The following is a 13,093-nucleotide window of genomic DNA, read 5'->3' as shown; positions in this document are numbered from 1 at the left end:
TCTTCATACTGCCCATTAAAAGAGCTCCTCCAAATGCACTTACAAGTGTTGGGCGACAAAATCCACCCTCCTCATTTTGACCAAAAATGTATTTAAAAGTTTGTCTGAAGCTAATATGAAATGTCAGCTGTCTGAGTTAGTCTAATGAAGTGGATATCTTTCACAGTTAGTCTTTTTAGTAGAAAATTCCCTCTTTGTGTCTCGACAGTGTTTCCCTGTTCAGCCGCAGTGGAAGGACTGTAACAAAAAGAGGGGATTTGGCACTAAAAAGACTTTGAAAGATATCTACTTGATATGACTAATTTGGGCAGCTGAAGCTTCATATTAACTTCAAATAAACTTTTAAATACATTTTTGCACAGAAGGAGGACTGTAGATTTTGTCCCCCATCAGTTACATTGCGAGTACATTATGAAGGGATCTTCTAATGGTCAGTATGAACAGGAGGAATGAGTAAAGCAAGAAAAACCTGTTTCAATGTTTATTGGGGCACCTGACCATTGTTAAAAATTATGAATCTATCATTTAACTACCTCCAACAACACAACAGACACACTTCTCCCAGTCCTCTTTGTCCTTGTGCTCCTCCTGCAGTTTTAGCACATCTTTGAAAATGTTGAAACGCAGCAGAGGCTGGTTGCAGTTTCCCCAGGTTTCAAACAGCCAGCAGATTATCATGAAAGACAATCAAACATGCAAACAAATAAACACCCGGTTGGAGAAGAGCTCAGTCCTCCTCTTACCTCATCATGCGGTAAAACAAATAATTCAGACGTCCGCCACAGGAGGTCATTGCCATTGAATTCACTTCTGACTGAGCCTGACACGTTCTTGTCCTTTGCTTGTTTGTTTGTTTGATGGCAGTTTGTTCACTTTGTCACAAGATAACATAACACAGATTACCATAGCAGGGATAGGAAGTGGTGCAAATATTTTTACAGGGCCCCCTCCTCCCCTGTATAAACACATGCAAATTACCACGTTCAATGCACAAATATTGGCAAGTGTATCTATCACACAGCAAATAGTTATGAGAATGACATACAGATAGATCACTGTGCCACGTACATACAGTATACATACACACTCACATTGACATATAGTGCACTCACAATGTAGTCAGTGCTGATCATGATATAGGTACCATTTTCTATCTGATTATGCAAAATGTATTATGATAAATGCAACTAAATAGCATTTTTGACTAAGTTGAAAGCTTGGAGAGTAATGTGTTTGTTCAAAATCAGCTCATGCATTAACTGATGACTGTCGGGCAGCCTTATTAAGTGTTACCCAATAATTCATCATCTGAGCTGCTCACATCCCTGACCACCATCTGCATCCGCTTTATTGGAATAGAGTTTATTCATAAATTAATGAATTGCCCTCTTCCTGTCACCCAAGCTAGCGAGCCTCTAAAACTTGTCCTCCTACCTAATCCCTTCCTTTGATTGTCAACATTATTGCTTATTCACATCTCACAAGTAAAGCTGACAGCCATTATACGCACTCACATACAGTACTTCAGGTTAATTAATGCTTCTCGTCTTCCCCCCGTCCTCTCTCTCTCTCTCTCTCTCTCTCTCTCTCTCCAGCCTGGTTTTCTCAGAGATTTTAAAGGCATCATTCCTCTCCGCGCTTCTCCTTCAGCTTAACAATGCTCATGCCATTAATCCTCTCTGCATACTAATTACTATTGCTCAGAAGACAAAAGGAGACGGACTCACACCGAACAATTTACCAGTGGTGTGGGGTTTTTTTTCTTCTAACACGACATCTTTGAGGAGTGAATTGATGTCCAATAGCAAATCACTCAAAAATGTTCAGATTTTTTAAATGACCAGATGATCATTAAATGGATTATTGTCTGGCCCAACTGGTAAATCTGATGTCTCTGTAACTCAGGGTTAGTGATGCTGACTTACAAAGTGTAGTCTGTTACAAACTACTGATAGCATTTCATTTAAATATAATGCAATATAGTGTTATATAATGGCATGAGTATTAATGTCTTTTGATAACATTGTCCAGTTGTTTGCCATGGGTTCAAAATGGCAAGGAAAAATAAGATGAGGGGCTTCTCCAAAAAAAAAAAAACAAGATAGCATGGTGTTTTCTCCTGCCCCACACTAGCTTCTTTGTACTGAACCCAGCTTTGACATCAACTGGGTCAAACATGAGGGAGGGAGGGAAGGAGGGCAGCAGCTGGACCCGACCGTCAATGTCACCCTTGTTAGTCAACTTCATCAATGTCAGTCAGTGGCGTTTCGATTTATTTCACCCTTTTGTCTGTGCTTATACCTCTTATCTCTTTGTGTTTTTTTAAAGATGCTGCTCTGAGGACCCTCAGACCTGCTAATTATATCTCGCTGACGTGCAGCATGTGGTGTGTGCAGACAAACAACACACACATGTTGACCATAAACAGATGAACTATTGAAATGCGAATGAAATGCCATGCACTCTACACACTAAGGTGCGCAATAATTGAACAAATCTGAGGTGACAATGTGTAAAAATTGTTATATAAGTGTCTTAGTTAATTTGCATTGTGCAGATTAAGTTATATATTATATAAGTTATATGATGCATATTTCATCTATGAAAATGAAATGTAATTTAATTTTAGATTGGCCAAAGTGTATAAACTGATTTAATCTGATAATTTGTGGATATACTGTTGTGTATGAAGTGTGCATGTAAAAACGTCTTACTTAATTACCCACATGTTAAGTCAAACAGCTAAAATGCAGCAAATCGCACCAAATACCAGAAAAAAACAGCGCATATTGGAATTTGTGACCCGCTTCTGTCCCTAGTACTGAACCCAGGGCTCTATAAATAATGACTGGCAGCTGAAATGGGACTTTGTGACTTTAAGATGTGACTCGGGGAGATGTGGTCTATCTATTGTTGATGAGACAAAAGCGCGAGTCAGATTCATATAGGAGTGGCGGGGAATAACTTCTCATATCCGCATATCACTACTCACAAAGCCACTCAGCAAAACTTCAATAACCCCCACACTTCTTTCTGGACATGGGTGAGTGCACAGAATCTTTAATAACTTTTATCATCTATTATTAATATGATTTGATGATGTGAATTTCAATAACTTACTACTGTAGCCTTTAATATGTGCTTTCTGGCCTTAGACATCATGTTGCCCTCATGCACTGTGGGCAAATTAATCCAGTGCTCTGATTTATCAAAATTATTCTGATATCCACCTATGGATTATAAATTTATTGTGGATTTACCCTTTGCCCTTTGTTCCCAATATATGATATGAGTTAAACATAGAATGATGATTTCAGGGTACTGGAAAGAAAACAGCACATGGACTTCAACTTACTAGAAAGAACTCCTCATCACGTCCTCTAACCCCTTTTAACCATAAACTAGACTGAACTCAGTGTGGCTGACAGAGATAAGCAGTGACTCTCATCATGTCAAGGCCATACCAGGTCACTAATGTCAAAGAGTTCAGATACTCCCACACGTGTCATGGGTGTAAATGAGCAAATTTCCATGAGGACTGTGGACGCAAGCAACTTCTGATAACCATTTTCTGTCACTTACAAACAACTCGTGCCAACTTGTGCATATTTTATTTAACAGCTTTGTAGTCTTGATTGATTATCTGGCATCTACTGTAAATGCACTGATGCCTTTCGCAATGAATTCAAATATAATGGACTGTTTATCACTCAATCACTCTAACCACTGTTGCAGGGCGCAGCTGAGACGTGGGTGTCTGCAGGCACTATCGTTTTTTGGGACTCAACAGTCTTCCTGCTGTTACTATTTATACTTTTGTAGCAGTTTGTTTAACCAACAGCTTCTGTTCCTTCCAACTAAAATCCTTTAATTTGTGAAATTATCAGAATCTTTTATCACACTGATGTAATTTAGGCACCACAGGATTTCACAGTGTGTAGCAACAAAATTTTGAGTGGGGTTGTTGTTGTTGTTGTTGTGAAGTTATTCAAATTACCCCTCTCCTTCATTATGCTCCAACCCACTCTTTGAACACTTGAACCCAGCCCCCGCCTGCATTGACACTCAGTGGTACCAGTCTCAGCCAGCTGTGGATGGAGGATGGCCTGAGTAGTGACCTTGCCAGTGGAGTTGAGACCCCTCTGCCACTTCTTCCTGCTGTGTGTGTGTGTGTGTGTGTATTGTGGCACCATAGTCTTTGTTTGTTTGACATCACTGCCCTTTGTTCACCCCGATCATTGCAAACACAATGGATATTGTATTAACAACCACAAAGAGAAGCTCTTTCTTCCAGCCCCTAAAGCCAATGTTTCACCACCATCTCTCGCTTGCCTGGTGACGCCTGTGACCGCTGGAGAAAGAGGGTTGGACCAGAGTTAGTAGGGGCTGAGCTGTGAGGTGTTGGTACAAGCAGAGGAGCCTCCGCATACGGATGAAATCAGCACAGAGAGGCTTATTTTACAGTAACAATACCTTGTAGGCAGCACTGTACATCACTGGTTGGCACTGGGATCCTTCTTGTTGTGGAGTACAGAATCAGAAGCAGCAAATGTTTCCGGTCAGGCAGCCTTGGCTTTGCAAAGCCTTAGGTGCTTTCCTCTATCCCATTTCTGCCAATGCATTTATTAACACTGTGGATATTTGCTACCTGCTTCAACAGCGCAGCTTACACTGGAAGAAGTGCATGAGGTTGTTGCGAAATCAGTGGTGACTGCTTTTGTTTGGACGCTTTATTGGGAACCGCTGCTTGAACTCTTGTTTGTCAGAGCTGTCTAATTTTTTTTTTTTTTTTTTTCTGTTGCTTTCTTGCCTGTTGGTGGGGTTTGGTGTATGCTCATGGATTTGCAGACAGAGCAAGGCCTATTTCATAGCTCCCCCAGAAGTTGATAGAGCTCCCCCACCGTGGCTTAGATGTGTTGTGTGGTTATATGTGCGGTGTGTGCCGCCTGTGTGCTGATATATTATGCCCCCTCAGGTTGTTATGATTGCTGTATCCGGTGCATTGGGGCAGTGCCCTACCCATCCCTGGTGGCCACCTTGCTGTGCTATGCTGGCATGGCATTATTTTGCGGCTGTGGGCACGAAGCGTTGTCCCAGACCGAAGTCCTCGTGGAGACTCACTTCGCCCGCAACGTTCAGGACTTTGTGGTCATGGCCTCCTTGTGAGTGATGCTTCAGTTGCATTCTCTGAATTGTGATTATAGACCTCTCAAGAACTGCTGCATTTTACTGCTTGACTGACTTCTCCCTATGACTCTCCCAGTATCAAATACTTCCAGTATGTGATCTATGGCCTGGCTTCATTTTTCTTCCTCTACGGTATCCTGCTACTGGCTGAGGGTTTCTACACCACAAGTGCTGTCAAGCAGACCTTTGGGGAGTTCAGGAGCACCCAATGTGGCCGCTGCCTCAGCCTGACGGTAAGAGAAAGGAGGGAGGGGGTGAAGAGGGAGGGGGAAATGTGATGTCAGGTCATTGTTAAGATGCTGAATGCAGGTTTGTTTTAACTTCTAAGCCCAATGAAATGCTCTTTGTTTCTGCGTAGATTCATGAATTATGGTTGATAGCTGATTTAATGACACCACATTTATCACACAGAGACCCGAACATCTCTATGACCTTATGTACTGCACTTTTTTATTTCCACAGTTTATCATCGTGACGTACATCTTGGCCTTCATCTGGCTGGCGGTGTTTGCCTTCACTGCTATCCCAGTCTTCTTCTTGTTCAACATGGAGCAGACCTGCCACAACATCAACATCCTGGCAGAAAGGGCCCCCAGCATTAATCAGCATAGCTGGATTTGCATGGACGCCAGGCAGTATGGTGCGTTGTTCTTATAATGACTGACCGCATGTCCACCTGATGAGAATGTTAATGTGTCCTTTAAAGCAATGAATTTAATCAGCGGATGCAAAACTAGTCATTAAATTAGTTATGAAATAATGAAGATAACTACACCTTTATATTAATTTATTTGCTGCTGCTTCCCTCATACACTGTATGCAAGACAGATTTGGGAAATAGCTTTAACTCATCATGATTCAGCAGTGGTATGAGATACTTACATCATGTCTTTATTTAAGGACTGCTCCCTTGGAATGCAATGCCAGGCAAGTCTTGTGGGATGACCTTGGCATCTATTTGCAAAACCAGTGAAGTGAGTAGATAAATTCAATTTTTCATTTTACACCGTTCAGTATTTCAAATCTGCATCCTCACACTGGTCGAATTGTGGCAGTTTTATTAAGTATCAGATGGGTGTGTACGTGAGCATTTTTACATAATAGGATGACACAAACAGAGAAGGGATTGGTTAAATTTCATGAATGTATATGAAACTAACTGGTGTTTGTTATGTCTTACAGTTCCACGTCACCTATGACTTGTACATAGCTGCATTTGCTGGTGCTGGGATCACTCTCTTAGCACTGGTGAGCAATCATTTTGATAATTTATATGCTATTGGGTATGATTAAATATTTAAAGTCTCCCTCCACTCATAAATGTGTTTTGGTTATTGTTACTTCATTTGGATGTTTGGATGAGTTTCACTGTGCAGAGTTTGACACAAAAAGGCTGTTTTCACATTCATCTGCTTTCAAAGTTTCTTTGTGTTCACCTTAAATCTGAGTTTAATTCAGTGGAGCGTGATTTGTGACGTCACAACTAATTTGGAAGCCAATCGTGGTCCAATATGCAACCTACACAAGTGTGATGTGGAAACTTGAAGCCTCCAGTGCACAAACACTGAGAATGGACTTTACAGTGAAGCAGGAGACATCTTGTATTCATTAAACATTTTTGTATATTCCCAGATTCTGGAGGGAGAAAGAGGAGATGTCATTAAGATTTTATAACTAATTAACTGCACTTTGTTCTGGAACAAAACATGTCAGACACAAGTTATTATTCCAAGAAGACTATTTTTATATGCCTAAAACATGTCTGGAGGGGATCTTTAAGCATACTATAGTAAATACCACTATATTTAAAGGGGCAGTTCACCCAAATTACAAAAATACTGTACATATTTAAAAGTATTAAGCCATGCCAATAGTTTCTAGATACTTGTCTCTGCCACTCCAATACAATGGAGGTGACTGAGATTTATTTTGTGGTGCTCAAAGCATTGAGCAATATTTTCTTTTTGTGTGTTTTTTAATGCAGCAGCCAAATCTCTTCCAGGCCTCACTATTGAACTTTTTTTCAGTGGAACTACTTTCTACTGAAAAAATAGTTCCTATGAAGACTGCTCACAGCAAAGTATGTGGATTATCCACAGTAACAGAGACATTGTCAAATTCAGTTTTCAATACTGTGAGCAGCACACACTGTCCGTTGTAGACGTCCTGTGTGCATTCCTCCATCCAGGACATTTACAAGGGACGGTGTGTCAGTAAAGACAGGATTATCAAAGATCCCAGCCACCCCAACCACAGACTGTTTCAGCTGCTGCCGTCTGGCAAGCGGTACCGCAGCCTCAAGGCCTGGACCAGCAGGCTCCGGGACAGTTTTTTCCACCAAGCAACCAGGCTTATGAATAATGGACACTAATGGCCTGTTGCCTGTCTGTCTGTGACACACACACACACACGCACACACACAGACATAGCTGTGCATACACAAACACACAAACATGCAAACAACTACACACACGTATGCACATTTATGGCAGAACCTACACACACACACAGCATTTTACACACACTATACATTATTCATATTTTTACTGTATTGTATTTTTAGCACTACTTTTCTAGTACTATTTTTAGTACACACACAGCATTTTACACACATTATACATTATTTATATATATATATATATATACTTTTATTTTGTTGTATTTTTAGTGCTATTTTTACTGCTATTTCTATTGTTATATTATTGTTATCGTTGCTGCAGTGTCAAGGAGCCAAAACCCAAGAATTTTACTCTCTTATATTTGTATAATGGGACGTAACAATTAAGGAATCTTGAATCTTGAGCACCACAAAGAAAGTTCTACTCACCCTGTTTGTATTGGGCTGGTAGCAAAAATCTCAGAAGTTGATATCTCAAACACTAAAACAACTCAAAACTGTAAAACTGTTTAGTTGGATACAACTAGAGATGAATAAGAATTATTTTTATTTTTGTTTGTTTGTTTTGAGGGGTTTGTAATTTGGGTATACTGACCCTTTAAAATGATGCCGTACATGATTGTCCAAGTACATACTATATGTTCAAACCCATTTTTTCACCTTTTTCCTTCCTACTCTTCCTCCACCCATCAATGTCTTCATTTGCAGTTTCTGTATATGATTGCCACCACCTACAACTACGCGATCTTGCGGTTCCTGGGCAGGAAAGGTATCCGCTAAGTGCAGTCAACCCCATCCTCTGGCTATGAGATGGACAGTCTACTCTTCATCCTCTGGGAAACAGTGACTTCCAAACACCTGGATCACCTGCTAGTTTTTCTTTAGACGTGTCCAATAACAGACAGAAATATTTCTCATCACTGTTTTGTATGAGCAACAGACAGAGAGATGAAGATAATTCATTCCCAGCAGTGAGCTCTGGCCTTCTCGTCAAATCCTCCTCTCAGATGATTCTCTTAGCTTTGTTGTTCATCTGCCTCTTAGCAGGTTGCATCTCCTGTCTTATCCTTTTTTGTGACGCTTCATTGGCGCTGATGCCGTTGTCAGATTGTGATGTATGACGTTTCATGAATAATTAAGAGCAGTGACAGCTCGCCCTGCAAATCATAACCGCATGCACACCATTCAGTGTTTACTGATGCATATATTGGTTCTATGAATATGATTTTGCCACTGCCTCATTATCACCATCTTATGTATCAACATTATGTGAACTAAAGCGAGTGAAGCTGAATGTACCAAAGTTTTCTTGGAGGTTAGGTGTCACCTGCCATCGCCTCTGTTTACCTTCACTTACGATACATGTACTTTTCATTCACTAATAATGCATTTTTGCTTTGTTTAAACACCACTGTGTGGGGGGGAAACAAATGCATGTATCCATTTCCATCCTGGAGGTGTTTTGGTTACTGCTTAAAATAAGCTGTTTTTATGTTGCTGAAGTGTTGATTCTTCCACATTTAACAATAACTTGCCTCCAGGTGACTCATGTTTAATGTGTAGCCCTGCTACTTACTGAGCTGGATTGTGTTGTGTGTGCTCAAATGAAATTAAAGCTGATTAAACAATTTAAATCTGAGGCATTAAATTGTGGTTTTATTTTAACCATATACTGTATGTTGCAATAAAAATCTTCCCTGTTGATTGTTAAGTATTTCATTTAATCATCTTTGGCAATAAACAATATGCTGCTCAAACGTTCCATTACAGAATAGTTCATCCTGACAATACACTGTGTCCTAAAAACTTCCAGTGGGGAAACTGGTTCAAAAGAAAGATACAGAGTGAAGGCAACAGCGGTGAGGTTCTCAGTCCAAACAACACATTTATCACAGTGTGCTTTGAGTCTTCCAAGGCGACACATTTGTCCCAGTTATGGCTTCAGGTCTAGAGAGCTTTCGCAAAGCATCCACCACAGTGGATCAGTTGGTCATGCAGGAACATGGGAGTCAACAAATCTCCCAGGGCCTCAGCGCACACACCACACTGCAAAAACATACTCAGTATTAACATTATGCAAAGACAAGAGTCAATAAAAAAATTATATATTTAATATATGGGTAGGTAAAGAAGACAAAACGAACCTTTAGACATTCAGGGTGGTAGCTCACCAGAGGTTCGCTGAATGTGATCTTGACACTTCCGTCAATTATTTCGTCACAGAATGAACAAACTGCTTTGCCATCCCTGAAAGAAAGTGTTAAAAAGACCATCACCTTTGTTAACGTTTGTGTGACTTTGTAACAAAGTATTGACTTTGCATAATTCACATACCATTTACATAAAATACCAAATGATTTAGACTTTAATGTGAGACACCCACCTGGTCTTATTCAGAGTTTGTGTAGATTGTTGCTCCTCCACAGGTTTTTCAAACGTTTCAGTGCTACAAATAAATTGTCATCAGCAAAGAATAATTGTGTTTTATTGTACACAAGTGGAAATGTGAATATGAAAAACAGTAAATGCTTTTATATTTATTGAGCTTACTAACTTGTTGGCATCATCAGACTTTTGATCTGGTTTCACCTCCTCTGAGTGGGATTGTTTTGGATCTTCCCCGGGTTCAGGATCAGCTTCAGCTGTGGGTGCCTCCACATCTAATGCATCTGTCAGTTCAATGGCTTTTACAACTATCTTATCCTGAACAGCTTCAACATCTGAAGCTGTCGCAGGTTCAACAGCATCCTCGATCTTCATCTCCGTCGCATGATCTGTTGTAGTCTCGGGTGCTGGTTCGACAGCAGCTTGGACTTCACCCTTGCTTTCTTCTTCAGCTCTGGTGTTTAGAGCTGACTGTGCTGGTGCTGCAGACTCTACAGACTTGACAGCAGTATCAGTAGCAGGTTGAGTGGGCGATTCGGATACAGTATCAGCCAGTAAATCAGGGACAGGTGCCATGCTGTTTTGGATAGCAGCTTCTTGTGCTGCTGCTGCCGCATTAGTCACAGCGGGAGTTTCAGGCAATGACTCCTCCACAACCTCAGCTACAGCTTCAACAGTTTCTTCTGTGTACTTTTCTGGAGGACATTTCTCACAACTCCCCTCTGCTGGATGTGTAGTTGATTCCTCTCCTGCAGGCTCGTGATTTGTCACATTTGTTGGCTCTGTTTCAGTTGAAGGTTCTACTTCGGGTTTTAGTTCGACTGTGAGCACAGCAGGGACCTCAGCAGCCTCTTTACTCTCCTCTGTCGCTGCCTCAGCTGAGGTTTTTGCAACAGGAGCTTCCACGTGAATGGCTGCAGATGCCTCAGCAGCCCCCTTATTGTATTCTACATCTGACAGGTCAACTGGTGCGTCGACATGTTCTTTCTTCTTTTCTGCAGTTGTGTCGACCACAGGTTGTTCAGCTGGCTCCACAGGAGACACTGCTTCTGTTTTTTCCTTTGAAACTGGCTGTGTCTCACCATTTTGGATAACTTCTGCATGAGAAGCTGTAGAGGCCTCAACAGCCTCCTCATTGTGTTCTACCTTTGACTGGTCAACAGGTGTATCAACACATTCTTCCTTCTTTTCTGGAGTTGTTTCGGCAACTGATTGCTCAGCTGGCTCCACAGGAGACACAGCCTCTGATTTTTCTGGTTGTGCCTCACCAGTTTGGGCACGTTCTTCTGAGGATGCTTGGGGCCTGTAATAAGGAAAGTTGCTTATTCCCAACTATGCAAAATGAACAAATGATAAAAAAAAATCCCTACACTCAGCATCTGTTAATTCTATACTTGCAGTTACAGTCAGTAGAGCTCTTATACTTACTTTGTATCATCTGTAGTCTCCACTGTTGACCCCTCAGGCTGAGCATCTTTTTTGGGAGGTATAACTTCACTATTTGCCTGATTAGCTGAATCACTAATATAAAGAACAGAAAAATGTGCAGATTAATTGAATCTTCCACTAACATTCAATATTTGGTTTAAATGTAAAACTTGCTTAACAGATATTGGACTTAACTGGGATTAATAATGAGGTACATACATTAATAATGAAGTACATACATACCCTTCAGAGGGAACTAACTGTGTCTTTTGGTGTGGAGGGCTCTGTGGAGTCTCTACTGATCTACAAGGAAGGAATAAGAAACTCATCATGAACTCTGACATTTATAACCTTATAGCAGGCTACAAAACAGTAGCTAAATAATTCTTCACTGCTGATGAAAGATTCCATCAGCTTTAAACTAGTAGTAGCCTAGTAGTACTAGTAGTATCTCCTTTGGGACAATAAGGCACACCTATCTATCTATCTATCTATCTATCTATCTATCTATCTGTCTATCTGTCTGTCTGTCTGTCTGTCTGTCTGTCTGTCTAAAGCCAAATACTCCACAGGATGGTTATGGTGAGGTTTTTGCAAGGGATAATGTAAATGTATAATATTACAACAGGTAATTGTAAAACGTATACTTTTTTACTGAATATGGTATCGACACATAAAACCTGTTCAGTGTGGAATGATGTGAAGTGTGGCAGTTTCAGCATATGACTTTATTTATTATTTTACACAATTTTTCAAGTCTGTCTTAAAACAATAGTCAGGTACCAAAATAAACACTGGCACATGTTGTTTCTTGCTGTAATCATTCTTGCTATTCATACTGACCATTAAAAAATCCCTTCATAATGCACTTATAATGGAAGTGATTGGGACCAAAATCCACAGTCCTGCTTCTGTGCAAAAATGTATCTGAAGTCAATATGAAGCTTCAGCCATCCAAATGAGTCACATCAAGTATCTTTCAATTTTACAGTCTTTTTAGTGGCAAGGTCCCTCTTTTTGTTACTATACTCCCACCGCAGCTCAACAGGGAAACACTGTCCGAGGAAACACAAAGAGGGAGGTTGATGCTAAAAAGACTGTAAATGTGGCAGATATCCACTTGATATGACTAACTCAGACTGCTGGAGCCTCATATAAGCTTCAGATTTGAATGCATTTTTGCAGAAAATGACTGTGTGAACACACTGTGGATTTTGGCCCCATCATTTATATTGAAAGCACATTTGAAGGGGATCTTTTAATTGCCAGTATGAACAGAAGGAATAATAACAGCAAGGAAAACCTCTTTCACTGTTCATATGGACACCTGACTGTTGTTTTAAGACACACTTGAAAAATTGTGAACCTATCCATTAGTGTGATGCAATTTATTGAGTTTATACTTCGACGACGCTTATTTTTGTAACAGGAACTGCCAAACTTTTATTTTGAAGAAACTATCACAAAACTTCCGGGTTTGTTGTGATTGGAGGCAGTAGCGTTATTTTTTTCCACCCGCATTCTGTGAAGACCTGCCCTACCCTGCCTCTGATTGGCTTTGGTCGTGATATTCTTACCCTGTTCTTAACCAATCTCACTCCTCATGACTAAACCTAACCAATCTAACCAACGAAAGCAACAAAATCTAGCCAATCAGAGGCAGAGTAGGGCGGGACTTCTCAGAATGCGGGTGGG

General features: G+C 40.5%; 2 protein-coding genes across 2 annotated transcripts; one reads left to right on the top strand and one right to left on the bottom strand.

Moving 5' to 3' along the window:
• Positions 1-2,989: 2,989 nt before the first annotated feature.
• On the top strand, positions 2,990-9,198 carry plp1b (proteolipid protein 1b). The gene is made up of 7 exons (XM_042431303.1): positions 2,990-3,043; positions 4,976-5,162; positions 5,264-5,420; positions 5,650-5,827; positions 6,088-6,161; positions 6,370-6,435; positions 8,294-9,198. The coding sequence occupies exons 1-7, from the start codon at positions 3,040-3,042 to the stop codon at positions 8,363-8,365; spliced, it is 738 nt and encodes a 245-aa protein (XP_042287237.1). The 5' UTR covers positions 2,990-3,039; the 3' UTR covers positions 8,366-9,198.
• An 87-nt stretch (positions 9,199-9,285) lies between these two features.
• si:dkey-125i10.3 (zinc finger protein 185) lies at positions 9,286-11,771 on the bottom strand. The gene is made up of 6 exons (XM_042431301.1): positions 11,642-11,771; positions 11,399-11,491; positions 10,140-11,273; positions 9,969-10,031; positions 9,730-9,832; positions 9,286-9,631 (listed from the first exon to the last, which is right to left on the bottom strand). The coding sequence occupies exons 1-6, from the start codon at positions 11,740-11,742 to the stop codon at positions 9,533-9,535; spliced, it is 1,593 nt and encodes a 530-aa protein (XP_042287235.1). The 5' UTR covers positions 11,743-11,771; the 3' UTR covers positions 9,286-9,532.
• Positions 11,772-13,093: the final 1,322 nt, after the last annotated feature.

Source organism: Thunnus maccoyii, chromosome 13 (assembly GCF_910596095.1).
Source record: "Thunnus maccoyii chromosome 13, fThuMac1.1, whole genome shotgun sequence".
NCBI classification, from domain to species: domain Eukaryota; kingdom Metazoa; phylum Chordata; class Actinopteri; order Scombriformes; family Scombridae; genus Thunnus; species Thunnus maccoyii.
The sequence above is the reverse complement of the archived record's forward strand: the minus strand, read 5'-3'. Positions and strand labels throughout refer to the sequence as shown.

Bases quoted from the DNA above. Each gene is read 5' to 3' on its own strand.
- si:dkey-125i10.3 (XM_042431301.1), bottom strand. From the start codon at position 11,742: ATGTCAGAGTTCATGATGAGTTTCTTATTCCTTCCTTGTAGATCAGTA. The intron at 11,492-11,641 runs GTATGTATGTAC...TCTTTATATTAG, and splicing joins CAGTTAGTTCCCTCTGAAGG to TGATTCAGCTAATCAGGCAA. The intron at 10,032-10,139 runs GTTAGTAAGCTC...ATTTATTTGTAG, and splicing joins AAGTCTGATGATGCCAACAA to CACTGAAACGTTTGAAAAAC.
- plp1b (XM_042431303.1), top strand. The intron at 5,163-5,263 runs GTGAGTGATGCT...TGACTCTCCCAG, and splicing joins TTTGTGGTCATGGCCTCCTT to TATCAAATACTTCCAGTATG. The intron at 5,421-5,649 runs GTAAGAGAAAGG...TTATTTCCACAG, and splicing joins GCCGCTGCCTCAGCCTGACG to TTTATCATCGTGACGTACAT.